This window comes from Mirounga leonina, unplaced genomic scaffold (genome assembly GCF_011800145.1).
Source record: "Mirounga leonina isolate KUSES-001 unplaced genomic scaffold, KU_Mleo_1.0 Mir_129, whole genome shotgun sequence".
Classification (NCBI taxonomy): Eukaryota; Metazoa; Chordata; class Mammalia; order Carnivora; family Phocidae; genus Mirounga; species Mirounga leonina.
The window spans coordinates 16977751-17002173 of NW_023270323.1; the positions used below are offsets into that span (position 1 = coordinate 16977751).

At 39.1% G+C, this 24423-nt stretch overlaps 1 protein-coding gene across 2 annotated transcripts; it reads right to left on the bottom strand.

Annotated features, from left to right (window-relative positions):
* Positions 1–1908: 1908 nt before the first annotated feature.
* On the bottom strand, positions 1909–23843 carry FGF5 (fibroblast growth factor 5). 2 transcript variants are annotated; one of them, XM_035004381.1, is made up of 3 exons: positions 22267–23843; positions 14659–14762; positions 1909–2633 (listed from the first exon to the last, which is right to left on the bottom strand). In XM_035004381.1, the coding sequence occupies exons 1-3, from the start codon at positions 22625–22627 to the stop codon at positions 2286–2288; spliced, it is 813 nt and encodes a 270-aa protein (XP_034860272.1). In that variant the 5' UTR covers positions 22628–23843; the 3' UTR covers positions 1909–2285. The 2 variants fall into 2 exon arrangements, with proteins under 2 accessions (XP_034860272.1, XP_034860273.1); XM_035004382.1 differs by lacking the exon at positions 14659–14762.
* Positions 23844–24423: the final 580 nt, after the last annotated feature.

A 24423-nucleotide genomic window follows, 5' to 3' on the forward strand; every position in this document is an offset into this window, starting at 1 on the left:
AAATTTTAGCTTGCTTTTAAATTTTGAAATTAATGAGTCCTGACTTGCATAATATATATTTAGTAACTATCCTACTTTAACTTTCATATACTAATCAAATCAAACTAGGAGTACAAGATAAGCTATTACTTTATGGTTTAACAAACTACCAGCAGCATTAACCTAATATAATATACGCATTAATTTAGTTTGTTGTTAATCATCATTACTATCATCTTTTCCTTGCCCATTTAGCAACACATGTCTACTTTCTGTTTTACAATTTTAATTTTTCATGTGTACTAAGAACTTGATACACAGTGCACAATTCTTAACAATATATTAGAGTAAACTAGAGGGTTATTTTCAGCTGTTTACTGTGCATATAAGGTGATATGCCAGCTGGATAAGAGTCAGACATATTTTGTCTCCAAAATCTTGTTTCATTTAACCCAAGAGAATTATAATGTATAAATTAAAGAAATTTGTGTAGTATTTCATTTTATATTTTTTAAAATCATGCATTAAATGCAAACAATATTTAGTCAGATTATTGGCTTTATAATAAAACATAATACTAGAGTATAGGCATGATGTTTTTGTCGATGGGTGATTTCATATATATTATATGTGTATAATTTGTTTCCATTTAAAGAAAGCAAACTGCTTAAGTAGTAGTAAGTTCAATTGTGATAATTTCTACTTTGCATTTGTGCACCAAAATAAACCATACTTTTAAAAAGTTTGTCAATATCCTTTAAAAGAAAAGAAGCATGCTTAAATGTAAAACACAAGCTTTCTGTGAACTCTCTTGCTCTTCCTGTGAAAGACATACTGGTAAGCTTTAGCTGTACCTTTTTTATTGGCACATTTCTGAATATAAACACTTACATTTTATAGAACTCCATAGAAATGATTGCCCAAGAAAACAAAAATTATGTAAATTCTCTTAAGTTTTCTGTGGTTCATGCCCAACATTCAGTATTCGGGTTGAGAATTAAGTGCCCTTTTCAATGATGGAGTTCCCAAATTAAATTTCCTATACAGCATGGCCAGCTTTCTAAAAATCTACATTAGAAAGTATCTATTCTAAAGGGCTATCTATTCACCGGAATGGTTACCTTCAGGATAGCAAACTCAAAGGGCGTTAGGCTGAGTAATAAGAATATTTTTGACAACAGGACTCGACGTGCATAACTGTTACACGATTCATCTCCTTCGGGTCTACATGTTTTTCTGCTAAGTGGGCTGCTCCCTGTGGATCTGTACAGTGGGGACAGCAGAGGATCATACAAGAGGTATTTTAAAATGTTCTGGTTTCATAGTGTGTGCTTGTTGGACAGAATAAAATGTATTCTTCCAGCTATTCAAGCATGAGGGCAGGAGGGGTAGATAAAAGGAGAAATGAAGGCAAGGCAGAGTTAGATCCCAATAAATGCTGCAAACTTAGTGTACTTGTGCCTCGAATCCTTTTCCTTATCTCCAATTTATAATTCCGTCAAAAAATCCTTATACTCTCCCCTTAGTCCCAACCCATTATAGCCCAGCCACCAAAGGGGTAGGATTCCACATACTGTCATGAATTTACATACATGCACACACGTGCACACACACACACAGATCTAAGCTGAGCCTTTGGTGCCATTGAAGAGAATTTAAGCATTTTAAGATGAAGAAGTAAACTTACGTTATCTGAGGTATGGTAAAAAAAATAATAAAAATTAAAAAGTGCAATGAATAAGAGAAATGAAAAAAATCCACATGTTACAAATGGGCTAGAAACACATTTATATTCATAAACTGCATTCAAATGGTTATGTCATATTAATTAAAATAATAAAAGTAAGAAAATATGCTCAATGCAGAGGTACTTTTAAAAAACAAAAAAACAAACAAAAAACAAAAGTTAATAAAATATTTTATCTGCATCAAAATATTCTTTGGAAACCAAAAATAAAAATGTATCATGTACGTTCTTTCAGGTTGAGCTGTAAAAGTCAGAAAAATACATAGTCCGCACTGTTTAACTTTCTGAAAATACCGAGTATGCACTAAGCATAAAGCAAAAGGCTTTCCTCGTCTTCCGGACCTGAAGCAGTGTGCCCCCCATACTGGACAAAGAATTCCGATTCAGTTCCTATCAGAAGACATCTTTGTTTCAGTCACACTGAAACCCAGGACCTGACTTGGAGACAGTGTAGCAGAGCTGGAGCTGGATCCAAACGTTTTTCTTTTTCAGAGCTGTAAAGACACCCCTGGAAACTCCTGAGAGCAAGGCCTGGTTTCTCACAAGGCCAAGATGAAGATTATCCAAAGCGAAACTTGAGTCTGTATTTCACGGTGTTGGGACTCTTCCGAGGGGCAGACACTGGCACCTTTGGCTTCCCAGGACTGGGTGGCTTTTTCTTCTCAGGAACGGTAACCGTGAAAGAAAGTTCTGGCTGCTCTAGCTGCTTGAATCTTGGCAGAAAGTGGGTGGAGATGTGCTGGGGTTTGACCCGGGGGCTGCAGCCCCGCTTAGCTTTCCCTCTCTTGTTGAGGGCCACATACCACTCCCGGCCCGCTGGCTCAGTTCTGTGTATTGCTGAGGCGTAAGTATTATAGCTGTTTTCCTGAAATCGCTCCCTGAACTTGCAATCATCTGTAAATTTGGCCTGGGGGGAGAAAAGAAGAAGAAACATAGGTGGTAATAATACTTTCAGCATGCAATAAAATGAGGTCTTTGCAATGCTGATTTCGGTTTACTATGTACTTAGTGAAATAATATCAACGTATATAAAAAGGATAACAAGGAACTCTTAATATATTGAAATTCTGTTGTGGTTTTTAAATTTGAGATTGGCAGTGAAAAAAATTAACTTTTAATATTTTAAGATTTTTTTCCCCCTCTTAAGCCATCAAGAAAATAAATGCAACTGAATTACTAAGGAACACTTGCCTGGTAAAACATGAATTCATATTCAGAGAAATGGGGTCATATTATTCCTCTGAAACAAGGATACATTTTTCAATGTTATCAGTGTGATTCATGGTGCTGAGAGAGGGGTAGCATATGGCCCTATTAATATTGCATGTGTTAGAGTTCTTTAGGAAAAAATATATCTTCACACAGAGATACAGGAGAGAATATTCGATGCCAAGAAGAAAAAATTACTTTTGGAGTCACTAGCAATACTTCATCCAGATCTCTCCCTGTCTCTCTCTCCCTCTGTAGACACAGACACACACAGACACACAGACACACACACACACAACCACACTCAGACACACACAATGTCTGCCCTTGAAATGCTCCCAGAATAGTGGAAAAAGCAGACAAGTACACACCCATCATGGTGCAGCTGGATACGGGGGCTCATGACAGCGCTATGCAGAGGGTACAACGATAGCATAGAGGAAAGGAATCTAAGAGGATGGGGGTGGCCGGGCAGAGGGCAGGAAGTCTTCCTACAAAAGATGACATTTGAGCTGAGTCTTCAAGATTTTAGTAAGGCAGGTGACACGAGAAAGGGTTCTCAGAGGGGGAACAGTGTGTCCGCAGGTCGGCATGACATACTATAGGTAGTAACTTTCCTACAGGATGTGTGGTGGAAGAAGAGGTAAGGCTGCCAAAGTTGGCCAGGAAGAGCTCTGAAGATGCTTATTTTGCCATGCTTGTGATGCTGATGATTTTCTGTTTACTGTGTCTTAGTGAAATAATATCAATGCAAATAAAAATAACAGGAACTCTTAATATATTTAAATTCTGTTACTGGTTTTAAATTACTTTGAAATTTCCAGATAAACAATTAACTTTTAACAGAAGATTATGTTGAGGAATTGGGGGCACCTGGGTGGCTCAGTCCTTAACCATCTGCCTTCGGATCGGGTCATGATCCCACCATCCTGGGATCGAGCCCCACATCGGGCTCCCTGCTCAGCGGGAAGCCTGTTTCTCCCTCTCCCTCTGCCCCCTGCTTGTGCTCTCGCTCTCTGACAAATAAATAAATAAAATCTGAAAAAAAAAAGAGATTATATTGAGGAATTAAAGGAAAGTGTATGGGGGAAAAGCATGAGCATAAAGTCAGACCTGAGATCAAATACCAATCCTGCCAATCGAGGTCTTAGCTTTAGGCTCCTTATCCACAATCATTCATAGGGCTATTGTGAGTACCAAAATATTTTTCTAGGGAAAAGATGGGTAGCTTTCATCAAATGCAAAAGAGGCCAAGGGTCCCAAAGAGTAATAATTCCTATCCTAGACCAGACCACCACGTTTCATAGTATCAGTGAGCACCATTATCTGGAATTCCTGGGTTTGCGAATACCAGATATGTTGATGTCTATAGAGAAAAACACTACTTATGAGATATCATTTTCATATCAGACCAAGAGGTACTATAATGGAAATAAGAGTTCTTTTTTTTTTTCTTGCTTTTTCTAATAGTGCCAAGCTTTTCTCTGCACAACATTGTCATCTGAAAGTCAGAACACCACAAGACAATCTACATAGATCTACTGTTGATGGTCACATGAATTTTTTGACTTGTGCAAAGTACTGACAATATTGGAAGGCAACCAATTTCAGAGCGCTTCCAACAGCACATTGATGTTATGTATGACCGTTTACCCAGGTTATTTACATTCAAGCATAGTTCAATCAATAAGGCTCTTTATTTGAAGGCTAGCAAGCTATATATCTAGAACTTCCACAAGTCTACGGCGATTCCCCGGATTTGATCTCTAGCACCTGGAAGCGGGTGTTTTAAAGAACCACCACCTATGGCATTCCTCTCATCCTGTCATACCCTACCAGCCTATGTCTAGGCCAAGGGCGCTATGCTGAAGTCACTATAGAAGAGTACATATTTACTGTTCCTATTTTTGTTTTTAAGATTTTATTTATTTATTTGACAGAGAGAGACACAGCGAGAGAGGGAACACAAGCAGGGGGAGTGGGAGAGGGAGAAGCAGGCTTCCCGTGGAGCAGGGAGCCCGATGAGGGGCTTGATCCCAGGACTCTGGGATCATGACCTGAGCCGAAGGCAGACGCTCAACAACTGAGCCACCCAGGCACCCCCCTATTTTTTATTAAAAAGACTTTCTCACAAGTCAAATGTAGATTTTTTATAGTTGCTTAGCTTTTAAAAGGACTTAAATGCTCTCCCATTTCGTTAGATAATCCTAAAGTGTTATTTTAAAATAAAAGCTATAGCCATCTGTAATGTTTTCTGCTACATAAAAGGATAAGCAGTTTAGAAAGATATATGGGGTTTCATCAAAGAGAGTAGCAGGTATGTTTACCCTCCCTCATATGTTTTTGTTCAAATGTACTTGAAAAACATTTTTAAAAATATATACATTATACCTTGACCTGACTTCTACTCTTGTTTGGCAAAAATCCATTGTCCTGAAAAAGGATAGCAGTGATTGCTTTATTCAATTTTGACAGGTTTTTTAAGTGTACTGTATTATTTAACCTTTTCTTTCCTGACACGTGTGCTCACACACACACACACACACACACCATGGTGAATTAAACCTATAGCAATTCCATCTTAGAGCCTTCATATGGGTGAAAGCCCACCAACTCTACCTGCTAAAATGATTCCATCTAAAACCTTTCTCTTTTCCTCCTTAAGATTGATGTTCTTAATCTCTTTCTTAAGAGGAAAGAAGGCTCTTTGGGCTCTAGATTTTTCAAGGGTCACTAACTGTCACCTGGGGCAGAGGTGCCCAGAACCTAAGGACCCACACACAACGTGAAGCCCTGTAGCCTTTCCAGCTCCCACATTAGAATAGGAGTAAAGGCAGTCAGACTGTTTTGGCTTTCTTAATTGACTTCTAAATTAATGTTTTGTCTGAAAAATTCTTCCAGCTGCGATGGAACAGAACCATTTGAAACAAACATTTCAATGACTTTTTTCATCAGGAGCTCTAGTTTCTTCCTGAGGGACTAACTGCCCCTGTCACTACTCCTGGCCTTGTTCAGATAAGATGGTGACCCTAAGCATGAATTTCTGTCCCTAATATCATGCATGAACCATTTTTATAGCAGAGAGTCAGTAAGCAATATGGGTCTTAGCTACAAGGTATTTAAATATATATACGTTTACCATTACACCATTTCAGATGATAAATTTTCTAGACTTCTTTTAATTTTTTAAATCTCCTTTGAATTATAAGAAGTCCTTTGGCAAAACACATACTTTTATATAATAGAACTACATTATATTTTCCTAGAAAAAGTGAAGTTGCCAGAAAGACATTTTCTATAGTTAAGGTGTGAAGTAGAGAGGTGAATGAAATTTCCAAATAAGCTACTGAATTCTGGACCCCATCACCGCATCATGCTAGCACCCTCGGCCATTACAAGACCAAACGCAAGAATGTTCCTAAAGAACCCATTTCTTTGTTCCAAATTCATTTTTTACGAGTCCATTCGACAGATGCTTATTGACTATGTATCACATGTCAGGCACTGTGCTGTCACTTTTCCAATGAGGAACAATACAGACATGTCCTGTCTATGCTCTTTGTTGAGTTAAACTATATGTTTTTCTCCTTAATTTCTCCTTGATCTTGTGTAAAGAGGAGTGTAAAAAAGGAGTGTAAAAACAAGTTACATTCAACACATCATAATTGCAAAACTACAATGAAATGGTCGGCTAATTTTTATGTAATTTAATACAGTCCTAATGCAATTTAATATAGTCTTAATGGACAAAACAAATGAAACTTAAACAAATGAAACTATTTTTTGCTTGAATAGCCTAATTCTTCAGAGGAAGGGAGAGAGCGCAATTAAGGAAAACAAGAAATTTTTGATTAGAAGGACGCTGTGTCTTGATTCTACTCGTCTCTTCCCACAGTGAGAACACACAATGGATGTTTAGGAGAAAGGTCAAATTCAGTTCAAAGAAAGTAAAACTTTGATTAACTGGGATATTTTAGAAAAGACTAATTCTGCTTAATTGAAATCTGAGGGCCAAGTAAGCCAAACAGAAAGTTCTTTCTGAAACGTTATTTTTTAAAAGCTTTCTAAAACCTCTTAACATAGTTTTGTTCCTTCGTAAATATCCTGTTGTATCATGATTGAGGATCTTGCAGTGAATGAGCTGAGGCCATGCAAACAGGCACCAATTCTCACTTCGTGCAACGACAAAAGTACATATGCAGTATACGGAAGGTGGATGGAGAAAGGAGTGAACTTGGACCGACACCGGTATACTCTTCGGAGTTTGTGGGGTATTTAATCAATTTTAGTTCTTTATTTCACTTTGTTTTCTTTGATTTGCCTCCCTCTTTTGAAAAACCTTGTGAAGAAATAATTAACCAAATACAAATAATTAGAATGTTATTGTGGGCTGGAATATTATTAAATAATTAAATTATTATTATAGACTATAATAAAAACAATTATAAACCAAATTGTACTTTAAGCAAAGTTCCCTTGTTGCATGCATCCCTGCTTCTGGTTCCCCTACCTCCTTTTAGTGCTTCTTGGGCTCCATCCCTATTCCCACATATGGGGCTGTCCCGACCAGGTGCCCTTAGCCTAGGCCGCTTTGTGTAGTTGGGCTGAATGTTCCCTGACCAAAGGCGCCCACCTCTGGTGGTGATTAAAGGCTAAAAGGCAGGCCCTGTTCCAATGCTTCCATGCAGAGTACCCCAGCGCAGGGCAGTGCGCACCCAAAGGGCTGCCTTTTACTTTTGACTACAAAGGCTACTTAGAGGTCAGCTGTGGCCATACTATGCTATCTCCAGGGCATAGCCTACTTCCTGCTTGGCACTGAACATCTGTCCACTCTATATCTCGGTTCTTCATCCTGAGTGACTAAGGGAATATACAAGTTAGATTTAATAATAGACCAACCTGACATAATGTAATGAAGAATACCCACCACAGGACTTCTCCCCCTCCAAACTTTATGAATTGACTTAAAATTACTCCAGGAGCCAGTTCAAAATGCAGACTCCCGAGACCCTACCTCCAGAAGTTGTGTTTTAGTAAATCTAAGGTGAGACCCTGGAATTGCATCATTAACCAGCATCCTGTGTGATTCGATGCAGGTGAGGTAAGAGTTTTCACTCTGATGCTCTTAATAACTCAAAAAGCTGGGCTATCAAGGACTCTTATGTGCCAGGGGGCTTTACATCTCTTATTTCACCCTCGCAATAATCCCGTGACGAGCAGAATGCTATTACCTAATTCTCCGGTCAGAGAAGTAAAGAAAACAATTCACTAAAGCCCCATGTTTACCAAGTGCCAGGGTAGGCACCTGTGACTTCAAGCTCCAATCTCCCAACTCCTAGATTCCAGCTCCTTAACACCACACAAACCCAAGGGCATCTCCTAGACTTCCGTCTAGTCCTACCTGTCTTAAAGTTGCTCCATGTTAAAATACTGATGAAAAACAATGCCTGGGGCGCCTGGGTGGCTCAGTTGGTTAGGTGACTGCCTTCGGTTCAGGTCATGATCCTGGAGTCCCGGGATCGAGTCCCGCATCGGGCTCCCTGCTCAGCAGGGGGTCTGCTTCTCCCTCTGCCCTCTTCCCTCTCGTGCTCTCTGTCTCTCATTCTCTCTCTCTCAAATAAATAAATAAAATCTTTTTAAAAAAAAAGTTTAAAAAAAAACAATGCCATTCCCCAAACCATTGCAGAAATAGAATACCATCTCTCGCTTTTGGCTGAAATGGATCTCTGAAGCTACAAGTCAATTCATCACACCCAGATTTCCTCAATAAAAGAGGCTCCCTAGCTAGAGTCACATAGTGTGAAATCAAGGGAAAACTGGCATTTACTGCAAAGGCAGAGCCCTGAGCCCATTTTTGAGCTTGAATTACTGGACATTTGGTTTTACTATGTAAATTGAAAGCCCTTAGAGGGCAAGGGGAATTTCTATTCAAATGCCTTTATAGAGCTCATGGTCTTGACTGGGAGAGTGGAGTGCTTAATAAGTTCTTTTTTTTTTTTTTTTGATGATGATGCTAACTATTGCCCAAGCCTCCATTTCCCCTTTCAGTAAACATGCCGAGCTCTTGGGGCTGCTGACTCCTCCTCACACTGCCCCCAGCGCAGGAAGTCCAGTCCAGACTCCCATCCTGGGCAAGCCAGCTGGCATCCTCCGAAACCAGGAAAGGAAGATGTTCTAGTCCTTGCTTAGGGCTGATCAAGCACACATTCCATGCCTGTTTCGTAAACTCTGCAATTAGCTTTCCTTCCAAACATGATCCCCTAAAACCCTGAGAAACAAAAATAATTCTACCACATGCTTCTCTCTGGACCTTTAAAACAAGCTAAAATGTTTTTCCCCCAATAGGCAATGCGCTATCATGTATACTTTATGAAAAGGCTGAAAAAAACATGATAACCATCTTTTCCAGGATTTCCGTTTTCTTTAGGGAAAAAACAAGATGCAACAGGGCTCTAAAAGAATTATGAGATTATGATCGTAAGAAATCCTTGTCTCTTAAGAGCTTGAGCCTGAGAATTTTGCTTTCAAATTAGGTTCTTTGAAAAAAAGCAAAACTCTTGAGATAAGGGGCTACTGTGGACACAAAAAATTTGGACCTACAGAAAAAAAGGTCAATGATAAATAGGATTGGGGGCTGGTCTAAATATCTGAGGGGTCACAGCTGCCTGACCCCCAAAGCAGAAAGTCTTTTTCTGAGAGAGGAGACAGGATCATCATACAGCTGCCTCAGAGCAAATTAAAGAAGATCTTTTTTAAATTAAATGCTGAATACTGGGCGCCTGGGTGGCTCAGCTGGTTAAGTGTCTGCCTTTGGTTCAGGTCATGATCCCAGGGTCCTGGGATCGAGTCCCGCATGGGGCTCCCTGCTCTGCATAGAGTCTGCTTCTCCCTCCTCCCCACTGCTTGTGCACTCATGCTCTCTCTCAAATAAATAAATTTTTAAAAATCTTTAAATGCTGAATACTTTCCAGGCACTATTCTAAGTCTTTTATATGTATTATCTCATTTAAACTGCTCAACTATCACAATAGATTGGTACTTTAGTTTTCCTCCTTTTACAGCTGATAAAACCACGGAGAGAAAGATTAGGTAAAATGACTAGCTTTAGGGCGCCTGGGTGGCTCAGATGGTTAAGCGTCTGCCTTCGGCTCAGGTCATGATCCCAGGGTCCTGGGATCGAGTCCCGCATTGGGCTCTCTGCTCCTTGGGAGCCTGCTTCTCCCTCTGCCTCTCTCTCTCTCTTTCTCTGTCTCTCATGAATAAATAAATAAAAATCTTTAAAAAAAAAATGACTAGCTTTAATTTAACTAGAATGACACAATCTAACTGTGTTGGTAACCACCACACTCCTACATCTGGACCCACCTCAGATAAATCTAGAATGGCTCTGTATGGGGATTTCGATAGAGATAATAAACCTGAGGAGAGAGCAAGAACAGAGTGAGGAAGGAACAGGAACAGACAAACAGGCAGAGAGACAAAGACAGAAAGAGAAGCGAGCTCATTTCCACAAGTACCTCAGCCTGGAATGAGTTGAGAAGGAGAGTGGAGGTCACAGCAAAAGCTCTGACTAACCTTCACGGCTCTTGGGGAGGCAGACATCGACTCCAACTCTCAATGATTCTTAGCACATCTTGAGAAGGAGACCAGACACCTTCATCCTTGTAAAGAATGCTGAAAAAACCTGCATGGTAGGAATCTGGCTGCACTGTATATTTGGAGTGTACTAGTAAAGATTTTAAGGAGAGCTGCATGTAGGTTGCGACGAGTATGTAGGTTGAATGAGTGCAGGAAGAAGTGCCCACAGAGATGACTGAAGTTCAAACAAAATTTCTCTTACCGAATTAACAAACTTAGCACGAGAAAAACATCAGCACAAATGTTGCCTAAGTGTAACCCATTCTCGGCTCTTTTTTGTCTGCCATCTTTGTGTCTGCTGATAGTGAAGCATTTTCTAAATGAAAAATTTCAGTGAACAAAACAGAGCTCTCTTCTGCTTTGAAAGTTCATCTTGAGAAGCATTCCCTATGCAACACATCATCACATTGAATGACCAACCTGTGTAAAACTCTGTGATAAGCTCTGCGGCGAACACATCCCCTCTGCTTCTCTGGACTTTAAAGTCAAATACTAGAGACACAGAAATAGATGGGGAAAAAAAAGAGTCCAAACAGAGCTTGGGTAAGGGGGTGCACAGCACAAGCAAAATATTGTAAGGATGCACCACAATATTTATTCTTTAACATGTAATATGAAAATACTATTAAACTATGTGATTATTAATTCCTATAAAACAATAGGTGAAAACAATGTAATTGCTTCCAAACAAAACCTAGCATCTTCTTTCAACTAGCTTTTACCTACAAATCATTATAGCATTTACAGAGAAAGAGAATTTTAAAAGGATGGTTCTGGTTCAATCACTTGTTAACTGTGTTAACCTAGGAAATGATTTAACATTGCTAAGACTCTTTCCTCACCTAATCATGTAATGACATAAAGTGAGTAAAAGAGTTTTTAAAGAACTATGCAAATACATTGTCTGTACCTAGAAACTAATTTTTAATATTCTAATTGTTACTGTAAAAACTAAGTTGAAAATCTACAATTATCCATGAATATTTCTCAATACCGTATGGGCATTACTTTCTCCAGAATTATACGAAGGCTATACATTTTTGGTTCATATTTACTCTATAGATAAAATCCTGAAAGTACTCTATTAATTTAAAATTTTTACCAGTTTTGTTGAGATATAATTGACATATAACATTGTGTAAGTTTAAGATGTATAACATGATTTATACATATACACACATATATATAGCAAAATGATTTTAAAGTACTCTTTAAATGTCTCTGCACAGTTATTAATTTAAAGCAGCTCATGAATTACACATTTAATCCTAAAAATATAAAGGTTTTTTCACCTTTTTAGTGACAAAGCAATTTTGTGAAAATCAAAACTAAAGCAAATAATTATATCTAAAGTTACAAGAACAATTTTCAATGTGTTTAACTAGAAAAAAACAAGAAAGAAACCATCTGGGCATAAAACTGATAATTGCTAGGATTAATATTATTTCTAAATTCAACTTCCTTAAAAATAAATCACTTTATAATTTAATTAGGTTTCCATCTAGAGAAAAAGTGCTAATAAAAGCTCAGATAAGAGAAAGTGGGCTTGGACAATTGCTTTAAAAAGAATCCACATAATCATAGGGCTTAATTTTTTATCTACAATTCAGCTCAAAGTCATTAGAATGACTTTTATATCAAAGAGCTTCAGTGAGTGACAAGAGCAAGACTTGCTTTGTACTGTTTAAAAGTCATTATTCCATGAAATAACTTTAGCCTGCCAAGATGAGAAAGAATAACAGATGCTGTTTTTGCATTATCTGCATTATTTCAGCCAGCCATCCTTAGACATTTGGGTCAAATTTCTGGAAATTTGTTACTTGCATTTGACAGGGGAATCATGTATCCTCACCTCTCGGTATGACCTTTCTAATTGGCATCCATTTGCAATAGTTTGAGTTCTGTGGCAATTATCCTTAAGCTGGCCCAAGTTTAGTCTATTTTTTGCATGTACAAGAGCACAAATTAGAACAATTTAAAAGTTAAGGTGCTCACCCAAAACAAACCAATAAGAGAAAGTTTCTTTACATGCACTGCACTTTATTATGATGCTTAGATTCTGGAAGTGTTTCAATTTTTTACAACCTTAAAGTAGACTGGGGAAAAGCTATTGTGTTCAGATGTGTTTGATCATTGTCTTCTATTCTGCATGTGGATTTTTAAAAATCAAATATTATTTTTTTGATTAAATGGCATGTCCATGAGAGACTATGGACTCTGGGAAACAAACTGAGAGTTTCAGACGGGAGGGGGGTGGGGGGACTGGTTAGCCTGGTGATGGGTATTAAGGAGGGCACGTACTGCATGGAGCACTGGGTGTTATATGAAAACAATGAATTGTGGATCACCACATCAAAAACAAATGATGTATTGTATGGTGACTAACGTAACATAATAAAATAAAATAAAATAAAAATGGCAAGTCCGGGGCGCCTGGGTGGCTCAGATGGTTAAGCGTCTGCCTTCGGCTCAGGTCATGATCCTAGGGTCCTGGGATCAAGTCCCGCATCGGGCTCCCTGCTAGGCGGGGAGCCTGCTTCTCTCCCTCTGCCTCTGCCTCTCTCTCTCTCTCTGACTTTCATGAATAAATAAATAAATTTAAAAAATTTAAAAATAAATGGCACGTCCTACTTGTGCACAGAGATGCAGAACTTTACCCTTTAGAATAAATAATCAAAGAGCAATTACTTTATGAGAACTATATTATAGCTTGCTAGATTACAATAACCACCTCAGAAGATGAAGTAGGTAAATCTTTTCATAATTCTTGCAATCGGTGATTAAAGAGGTTAGCAAAGGTTTTTCATTTATCTTAATCCACTGAGATTTCTATTATATTTAGATTACTGTATAATAATAGATAGTATTTACTAAACACTTACAATGTACCACATACTGTTTTAAAAGTTTTAAATGTATTATCTCATTTAATCCTCAAATAACTGTAGAGATAGCTTGAATTCTGCTACCCCCTCCAAGAGGCATTAACAAGTCACTTTTAGAAAAAGGAAAACTGAACACTAGAAAAAGGAAAATTGAAATTCTCACACATTGAAACAAGTGAAACTCTCAATGAATTTTTTAAAGAACTGTAATTAAAAATCATAAATAGTAAGCTTCAATTGATTACACTCTTAATTAAAATTTCCTATATACTTCAAAAACCAGAAAAGTGGTATTTCTCCAATTCATTTAGTAAAAATTAAAGAGAAAACGAAGTAAAGGACTAACGTTATATAATTGCTTTGTAAAAATGATATAATGTGACAAATCTTAGTACACTATAGAAAAAACATAAATCACTTTTAAGTGCTGTGCAAATGTACTAATATAAGTAAATCAAATCTGTGAGTAGAAAAACCAACCTAGACATATTTTATTATCTTTAAAATGTTTTAATGCTTCCCAAGTAGTGAGCATTTTCAGAAAAAACACAGAAATCTATAATTTGTAAATTGATTATAAAACATATAAGTGGCTTGAAGAAACTTTTGAGTGCAAAATTAGTCTTTGTAATTTTAAGAAGTATTGTTTTTGATGCAACAAAAATACAAAATGAGAGTCCTCAAATGGATAAACTAAATTTCTCTAAGGAAGATCAAAATCTTCCATTATTGGTTTCTCTCCATACTTATTGATGTGAAAATATGTTATATTACTTAGACCTAATTTTTGACATCATGAATATCTTGTAAAATTGAATAAGAACTTGATCTACTAAATATGCACACACAATCACCATAAATATGGACATTTTAACTGTTACATAATATTATCATTTCCATAATATTTTCCCTCAGTTGAGCCAATTTTAAGAAATAAATAATGGCGATCACTTTGAGAGTGCTATCTTCAAATACATTCATCCTTAAAAATTTTTTGTGGATTCTATATTATCTTTTCAAGTTAATGAAATATAAAAATGATTACTTACAAAGACATCTTGGTTAAAAGTACATATAATTAAAAAAAATTACATCCTTTGAGCAAATTTTTCATCTACCAATGTGGAAAATCACTTGATCCATTCTACAAATGTAAAATCTCCATAAGACCTTTAACAAATATAAAGTGGTTCTACTTACACTTGCATGGAGTTTTCCTTTTTTTGACATCGCTAAAAATTTGTTGCTGAAAACTCCTCGTATTCCTACAATCCCCTGAGACACAGCAAATATTTCCAAAATACCTAGGATGACAGAAATCCCAAAATAAAACACAGACTCCTCTACATATCATTGTGAAGAATTAAATTTCTACATAGATTCTTTTCATTCTTTATAGCTGTGATTAAAAAAAAAAAAGACGGTATTTAACATCCTTATTTTTCATGACATTCATTATGTTAAAAAAGAAAAGCTTAGCATGCAAGTGTTCACTTAAAATAACAAATTTTAAGATTCGAAAATTTACTTCTGGTTCATTTGTAATTCTTTTTTTTCTTACAAATAAGTCACTTTTAGTAAGCAATGTTTAACAATAGAATCTTCTCTAGTTGTAAAGGAATCGAAAAGAATTTCTTTAAATGTTTTTCAAAATAATTCTAATCCATTGTTTTCTATCAGAGATAATACACTGCTTTTAATATTAAATCTCATAAAGTCTGGCCCAAGACTAGTATAACCCACGGAAAGTCAGAGATAAATTCTACTTATTTACATGAAATAAATCCCTCTTCTCAAATTATAATAACTATACAAGGACAAATCAATATATACCATATTCAATCATTCAGTGAGTAGTTCATTTAAAGACTACACATAAAAAGATGTTGAAAGCATTATAAATAATTTGGGATTATTGGCTCAATGAGTGTTTAATGCATTACGGTTTGAGACATCTTGCATTTTAAATGGCTTTTCTGGCAAAACATTTAATGAGGTATTTTATTACATTACTGTTTATATTTAGTATTTCATAGTTAGCATTATCAAGTCAATGTCCCTCTGTCTCCTATAATAATTTGAAAGTCCACATCAACTGTGTCAAGAGAATACCACATACCACAGTTCATAAGAGTATTTTAAGAAGACGAAATTCATAGTCTGTATATAATTGGAATTCCTGCCTGTTTATCATAAATTCATATATAATGTTATATGAACATGAGAAAAGCATAGTGCTTTTTGTTAATTGCCTACATCAAATTGCCAAAAAATAGGTGGGGGAGGACAAAATAATATAGTTCACAAGAGCTAAAAAGGGACCTACTCTAGAAAGAAAGGAAGGAAAGAAGAAAGGATGGGAGAAGGGAAGAAAATCTCAACCTTTCAATCTATATTATTCTGAATATACATACTAATTAGGATATCTCAACAGCATTCTGCTGAATAGAGAAATTCACCAGAAATTTAAAAAATAGTAACCTCCCCCTGCAGGATTTGAAGTACACGTAAAATTATTCAATTTACCAAAAGCAATACTGTGGATACACATATCTATGATATATACAAATACATATATATATATATGAATATATTAAGCACTTTTTTGCACAATGTGAATTAATACCTATAATTGTAGCAAATACTGCTGCTTACTTATTCAACTTGATTTCTTAAAAACACTTGATCAGAAAGTTCATGGGGGGGGGGAAGGGGTAGCCAAAGAACTATTGTCTTTGTTATAAGCATATTTAGTCCAGAGTAAATAAAACACATCTTCAGGAAACTGCCACTACCACTTTATTAGTGGATGTTTCTTGAAAACAAAACAAAAAACCCCAAAAAACTATTTGAAAGGAACTACTTTTGCTTTTAGGAAGAAACTCCTAAAGAAACTGTTGTCTCATAAGTTATTTTCTTCAGAATGTTTTCAAAATGCTCTTTTCAATAGATTTGGCTGTACAAATTATTTGACTGTGATGCACACCCAAGGATTTAGAAGCATTACCATTTTATCGAATAGTGACAAAGCACACAGAATGCTTTGTAAAGTTAAATACACCATGTAATATGCTGTGATAATTTTATTAATAAAGCATTACTAGAACATGATGCAAAGTTATATTTCTATCGCAATTACAGAATGATATTAAAAACAGCATTAATGATTTTAGATATTTGGAAGATGGGGAAGTAATTGTGAATGCTGCGTAAATGCGTTAAAAAATGACACATAGAAACAAGAGAAATTGTCTATGTGTGGAAAGAGAGAAACAAAAGGGACAATATGGACTGGTAGAAAAGGAGAGTTAGTTGTGTTTTCCCCCAATTTACTCATGGTTCTACATGGTTAGTGTTTTTATTCCATTCTTTGGAAGATTACTTGGTTTTGTAAATGCAAACCTGTGTGTTAGTGAAAAAAATACAGGGTAGCCCCAAAAGATAAAATTCTTATTAAATATATCTGTTTACAGGTTAACATTTGAGAGGTCAAGACAAAGTCTCTATAAATATTTGTTTAATGGGAGCACTGCTTTGCCTATGTAAACTACAGCTTCTGACAAGTAACGTATTCTATTTTGAGAAAAACTCATTTTGAGGCACTTGTTTCCTAACACACTGTATGTACATTCTGTGTATATATGCTATGTAAAGTTTGCATCATAACAAATTACATGGGGAAGATGAAATAATATATGTAAAGGGTTATTATTTTATTATATACTGCTTGGTTTCTTTTCTTGCAAGTTCCAAAGTAAAAATGATATACTGCCTGGGAATGAATGGATTTTATAATTTTTAAAAAATTTTATTTAATTGAAAGCTTAAAAATGTATTTTTATTACATATATTATTCTATTTAAAAGTATGAAGAATGCAGGAAAGATAAAGATGAGATCAGATGAAATAATTATTTTTTCACATAGGCAACTTTGGCATGATCTTCTAAATCTTAATGTAATTATGATGTAATATTGAGAACGGTATTAAGATCATAATTTCCAACATAATTCAACAGTAATTTCACAATGTCTTTTTTACTAGAATGTTGGAGCAGATTCTACAATTCAACTCTCTGACCTCACCTCCAAGAGATCGCACAATTATTGATTTTACTATGCCAAATCTCAGCAACGCACTAAAGAATTCTATATAATATTTTAAACCCACATGCATTAAATCACACATATATAAATCCCAGAAAACATTTCTCCAAAACTAAATTTTTCTCAATTTCAGTTATTTCCTGACTCCTACTAGAGTCAAGAATAATTAATTTTATGGGAATTTACAATTCACATTATGGATGCCAAGATGGTATCCCTAAGCAAAATTATGGAAGGCCAAGTGTATCTCACAGATCAGATAGTCAGTGAAATGTCTGCTAAACTGGATTGTTTTCTTTGACCTTCTCACTACCTCTCTTCCCTTTTTCAGGACACCCCATGTGTACACATGTATGGATACACGTTTACTCTCCAGTGATTTTGGACTTCTGCTTGGGGAGTCAGGCAGGGTAATTATTTCCCATTAGAGTGCTGGTGACAATGTGTTATCTTTCCTAGGGTGTTAACATGTAAGAGGATCAAAAGAAAAAAGCAGTGCTTAACAGAAAAAAAAACCTATTTTCTCTTGGTGGAATTTGGGGGTTGACATCTAGATTGAAGGAGGCAAGAATTTATATACACATTGTTTAATCCACCCACTTACAAGCATAGGCATGCATTACAAAGTAAATTTATTTCAGTAAGAGAATATATGTCTAGATTTTTTTTACCTTAGTCCTCTCCAGATTTTTTAATACAACAGGACTCTATTAATGATGGTTGATAAAATCATGTAGACTTTTCCCTTTTCTCTTTTCTTAGTGAATGACATAATAGACACAGATATCCCATGTATTCAGAAGCTTTCAACAGCTCATCTGAAAATCCTCGAAAAAAAATAATTTAAAACTGAAGTTTCTCTACTTGCGTTCACACAGCAACAGATATGCCACATCACTATCAAATCTGAGGCTTGAAATACCCAGTTTAGCAGTTTTCAGTGATTAAATTAGTAACAGAAATCTTCCATTTGAGTTTTTCTATTCAGTAGATACAGATTCTGATTTAGCTAGGCTTGGGGGACTATTTAAAAGGTTGACTCTACATGAAACGAAAATTGATAGTGAATTTAGATTTTTAAAAATTAGTAAAATTGAGGGTCCTGTTTAGTCAGAATATATGATTGGAATTTTCATATTTTATGTGAACACTTTGGCTTTGTGCAGCCACATCCTTCAACTTTTGCTCCCTGAATTGATAATTACTTGACTGCCTATTCTTCAATGGTCCGACATAAGTCAACAGAAGCACTGAAGCTAAACTTGAAAGCGTATACATTAAAGCAAAATTTCTTTTTCTATTCAATAGTTAGATTATATCATCTGGGTTTTCTTGCCCATCTTTCTTCACCCTTTCCTAGTATTTCTTCATAATAAGAGTGTATCTCTTGCCCTCTTTCTTCACCCTTTCCTAGTATTTCTTCATAATAAGAGTGTATCTGCAATGAGCTTTTTTTTTTCTGTCTCCAAACTTGGGATATCTACTGTATAAAAGAAGCTAAGAACATATTAAGTGGTATGCTTTAAGTAAATTGTGTTTCGAAATCTATGGCCAGAGTACACTCCGGATGGTAAAACTAGAAAATATTCAGTTTGCAGAAATGTTAATGTCAAATGATAGTTGTGAGATATATATTTATATATATGCATCTCTTCTGACAAACATTACAGAAAATTACTGAGCTTAAAAGAACCTGCTAGAAGGGAGTTTGATGGCAAAGTTTTGACTCTTTTCTGAAGTAGCATGCTGTAACCAAAGAAATGTAAGTTTTTTATCATTGCTAACTTACAGACAGTAAAATGAGATGATGAGGTAAAACTCTGGTGTATCATCTATGGTCCTCTTTGGTCCCAGCTCTCAGTGTCTCTTGTGAGACTTAAACAACAAATGTTTCCTTATGTACTCTAACCAACAGCCCATGACGAACACCTTAGTTTACATACGTGTCAGGAAACCGTCAAGTGCTGTTTTCAAAGAGGTATATGACCACCCAACAATTAGCAGGCTTCTGTTTCTCTTTCACAGCTCTTTAGGGCAGAGGCTTACTTTAAATTTTTAAATTACATGCTTTCCCACTAAACATGACATATTTCATAAATTCTTCATCCAGCAGTGGTGGCAAAATCATAGTTAGTAGTATTGGACACTCCAGACATCACAAAGAAGAACATCACCATGATTTAAGCATTTAAGTTACGGTTTCCTCTGTGAGAAAAATCTATGGAAGGCAAAAACAAACTAAAATTCCCCCAACTCCCAAAAGTAATCAAAATATCAATCTTGATGATGTATGTAGCCTATTATGGGTGCATGAATGAATGAATGAATGAATGAATGAATGAAGGCAAGCCATATGAAAGATACAGACTAAACTCTGAAAGGCTATTCTATACTGGAATGAATTGGGAAAAGTGTTAAATCAAGGAAGTTTTATTTAGGCTACTTAGGCGCTGTTTAGTAAACATCCCTGTTCTTTTTTAGGTATCTTTCAAAGTCGATTTTAAAATAAACTGTACCTTGGAAATAGCAGATATTGGTCAATTGGTCAATTGGTGAGTGTATTCTTTGTTGATCTGTTCTCATTTTCCTTCCTATGTATGCTTTTCTAGAACTTCCCCTCTGGCAAGGCCTAAGCAGCAAAAATCTTTGTCTTTTCCAAGAGAAGAGGGTGGATATGTAGGGAATGAGTCTGGTATTTCAGAGATCCCTAGTACACCCAAACCTCCCCCCCTGAGATCCAACCAGCAGCCTGGTGCATGTTAACTTTGGGTCCTCCCTTGGGAACACAGAAGTTATCTTGTGTTGGTGCTGATTTCCTGGATAAACTACAAGAACAGAACAGAAAAAGTTTTCCTGTAAAAGAGGTGGAAAGATCACTAGAAGTGCGGAATGAGCTCTGTCTGGTATCTGATGGCGTAAAGAATTGGGTGGGGGGAAATGAGAAGGACCAATGGCAATACTGAAGTAAATGTGACTCTCGCTGTCCCTGAAATCTCAGAAAATTCCCCTTCACCCTAACACACCTTGCCCTTTCTCACCAAAGACGGTGAGTTGTTTGATGAGGGCGAAATGAACCTTAAAACCCAGAAACAGGCTCCTGCATGGAGCGCGTGGGAGGCCCCGGGGCTCGCAAGGGCATACTCGAAGAGCCCTCTCTCCGGTTCAGGGCTCCAGACCACCTAAACGCGTGTAACACGGCCAGCCTGAGCGGCACAGGGCGCAAGACGAGTCTGGGGCACGGGCGGGCATGGACTCGCTCCTCTTGCCGCGCGAACCGCCAGGTCTTCCACAGCCCGCCTCCTGAAACCCCCGGGAGGAGCGTCGCCAGCCGGCCACCCCACCGACGTGCGCACCTCCAACCCTGCTTGGGAGGCGGCTGCCAGATTGCCAGCCCCGCTGTGGCGCCCGCGCCCCTCCGGAGCTTGGGTAAGGAAGAAGCTCAGTGGCCCGTGGGGTTGTTGGTTTGAAACGAAGCAAGTTAAGTACACCTGGGAGCTACCAGGCTGACACTCGACAGCCAGGTGACCGTCCGCAGCGCAATCTCCTGGCCACGTTCCCGCTCTTCCTGAATACCTCACAGGCCCGGCTGTGGGTCTGTCTTTTGGATTAACCCCTGCTGGATGAACGATCTGGCCCTACCGAGGAAGAGCCTCAAAGAGATCGCCCCAGTTCCGCACACACCCCCAAATCCTCTCTCCCCTCAGCTACCTAGAGGCAGTGAGAGGAATCAGAGGAGCGCTAGTGATGGTCTGGAAACGCAGATGGGGGTGGAAGGAAAAGAGGCGATGGGAAGAGTGGAAGAAGAGAGAGCTAAAGAGAAAACTCAGAAAGAAAATGTAAAACTTTGCTTTAAAAAAACTTACACGATGTGCACCTGTAAGGAATTGAACGTCCTCTGAGTTTCTTCCAAAATAAAGAACTTTTCCTTAATTGTCCTTGGGGACCAAAGGCTGGCCACTTCCTAACAAGGTGCTGTCATGGTCTCAACATACTAAACGTTGCAAACCCAACTCTGAAATTAATCATTCAAATGTCCATCACCTATCTTTCTCTAAACGTGTCCAGTTTTCCAGATCACTGTCTTCTTCCAAGGAGGGGATGTCTGGTCTCCCCTAGAATATACGTAGATATTCTAATGCATATAATGTGCAAATATGTATATACAATAGACACAAACACGGATACATAAATGTATAATATATATTACTCTGGGGTTTATGGTGGCAGTTGGAGGGGCGGCATGTGAGATTTGATTCGTCTAAAATAACTGTTCACTTATGGGCAAGGAATAGGGATGCGCTTTGATACCTCTTGAAAAATGCTAGCCTGGTAAACAGAAGCAGGAGGTAAACAGGAACCAAAGGAGCAGAAAGAAGATTTTTGTTTTTTCTCCAGGCACAGGCTGGAGGCTCCTCTTTGGGACCCCGGCAAACTGGAAACAAGGTCTACCTGTCTTGTGCACCAGCCTCTGGTAGCCTACACCTCAGGAATCGCCATTCCTCATACCCGCGAGAGGGGTGCGCGTGTGCGTGCCATATAGACGCATCTCCACCCAACCCGCCCGGCCGTTTCGAGGGCCAGCTGGGTCCCAGCGGCCAGGGTTCCAGAAGGTGCTCCCGTGGGCCAGGGAATAACCGCTGTCCGTCCCGAATCTCCCACTGCCCGCTTAGGACGCGCTTGGCCAGGAGAGCGAGCAACTTACTTAACATATTGGCTTCATGGGAGCCATTGACTTTGCCATCCGGGTAGATCTGCAGATGGAAACCGATGCCCACTCTGCAGTAGAGGCTGCCGGTCCGGCGCCCCGAGGGGCTCCACTGGAAACTGCTCTGCTCCAAGCCGCTTCCTTGGTTGCCCAGAGAAGCCCCGGGGGAGGAGGAGACGGAGGAAGAAGAGGAAGACGTCGTGCCGCTGCTGCTCCGGCTGCTGCTGGCGCCCCCCGGGTTCCGACCGGCGGCAGCGGGTCCGGGTTGCCCTTTGGGGGCGAGGTGCTTCTCCCCTTGAGCCCAGGCGCTGAGGATTAGGTGGCTGAGGAAGAGGAGGAGGAGGAAGGACAAGCTCATTCTTCCAGCCGCGGGGTTTCTAAGTGCATCTTGTAGGGCTGGTTCTGGGCTCCGTAGCCCCCGCGCGGCTGCGTGCCTCTGGCGCTGCCCCCCTCGCCGCACCGGGTGGACATAGCCTCGGGGAAGAGAGGGAGGGAGAGCGAGAGGCCACTCGAACGGATCTCGGCGCGGGTGCTGGGATATTTATAACGCCAGTGATCTCACTGCTCGGTGCACGCCTGCAAAGCTTCCCCTCACCCGCCGCTTTGTGTACTCTCTGGCCGGTGCGGGGAGGGAGCCTCGCGGTCCCGGGGGCGGGGGGTGTGGAGGAGGGAGGAGATGGGAGCGAGTGAGTGGGAGGAGAGGCGCTGCACCCCGACGCTGGGCACGCGCAGCCCAGGGCCACGCACCCCAGCAGTTCTCACGCGCCGCACAGCCGGCTACCCTCCCACTAGAGCTAACGCTGCGCGGAATTGAGCTCGGCGCGAGCGTTTGAGTCCTCCAGGGGCAGCAACCGAGATGGGGGGTCTAAACGTGGAAGTGAGTTCGCGTCCTCGCCAACCTCCGCTGCACGCCTGCGTCCCAGCAACGCACTCTTGCCCACCCAGGACCCAATTTCCAGGGTCCCTTCCCCTCGCGCAGCAGACCCCGCAAGCACAAACCCAGCCCCGGGAATCCCTCGGGAACGAAGTCCGGCTGGGAGATTCCCAGCGCTTCAAAGTGCTTGCAGCCGGGAACCAAACCAGGATTCGCAGTCCAACTTGGGAAGCCGTTGGTGTGGCGCGGCAGGAGGAGAAGGCTGTTGTTGTTTGTTGTTGTCTCTGATTTATTAAACAGCTAAGGAGTGGGTTTATTCGGCATTTAGAGAGCCCCTTTGAGCCATTAGGCCACGATTCGAGCCACTTTCCTATTGGAAACTCTGGGTTGCGCTAAACATTATGCCGAATTTGTTTTTCCTTACGGGAAGCTTTCGGTCTGTGTCCGGGAGGGTGAGCGCACACGCACACCGCGCTCGGAGCGGGGCATGAGGGGCAAGTCTGGGCACCAGCACATGTGGCTGACTGTCCAGTTGTCCTCTCTCACCCCAGGATCCTCTTGGCAGGAAGGATTAGCTAAGGGCTCGCTTCGGCTTACTCAGAGCTGCAGTTGACTGAAGGGCCGACCCCAATGAATGATTAATGATGCGCGCGCTGGGTTTCAGGAAACCTGAGAACCGAGAATTCCCGTGTATGCAATGCTCCTACTGTCATTTATCTGAGAAATATACCTGACTTGCATTCTTGTAATATTTCTGTCTGAAAACATATTTGGAGCTTTAAACTACACTCTGATACATTATTCATTGGTCATTTTAATGAAAAGGCTGTAATTTTGACCCATAAGGTCAATTGACAGAAGCCAAGGTTGATGTTAAGATACAGCTTTATCCATTACTGAATACCCATTTAAGAGTTCCTGTCTCAATAATGAAAAGCTTATAAAATGCATATCGATTTTTCAGGATTGGATATATTCCATGACTACAATACTTAACATCAAGGCAGCTATAAAACAGAAAGTCACCTGTACAGTTCAGTGAAGCCACTGTGGGGGAGAGAGGTCATATCACACATGGATGTGCAGAGCTTGGACACATGCCCCTGATACACTACGTAAGATGCTATCCTGGACTGAACACCCCTTCTCTTTACACTGTTCTAGCCTCAGGCTCTGTACTTCTGGCTTTAACTAGTGTGGGCAGGCAGACCCTTACAAGGCAATCCTGAAAGTGGACATTGAGAACAGACAGCAGTCCCTCAGAACAGTGTCCCTGACTG

Excerpts from the sequence above, each read along its gene's own strand:
- FGF5 (XM_035004381.1), bottom strand. The coding sequence starts at position 22,627 with ATGAGCTTGTCCTTCCTCCTCCTCCTCTTCCTCAGCCACCTAATCCTC. Across the intron at positions 14,763-22,266 it reads CCATGAAGCCAATATGTTAA|GTATTTTGGAAATATTTGCT; the intron begins GTAAGTTGCTCG and ends CTGTCATCCTAG. Across the intron at positions 2,634-14,658 it reads AAGGAAAACTCCATGCAAGT|GCCAAATTTACAGATGATTG; the intron begins GTAAGTAGAACC and ends TTCTCCCCCCAG.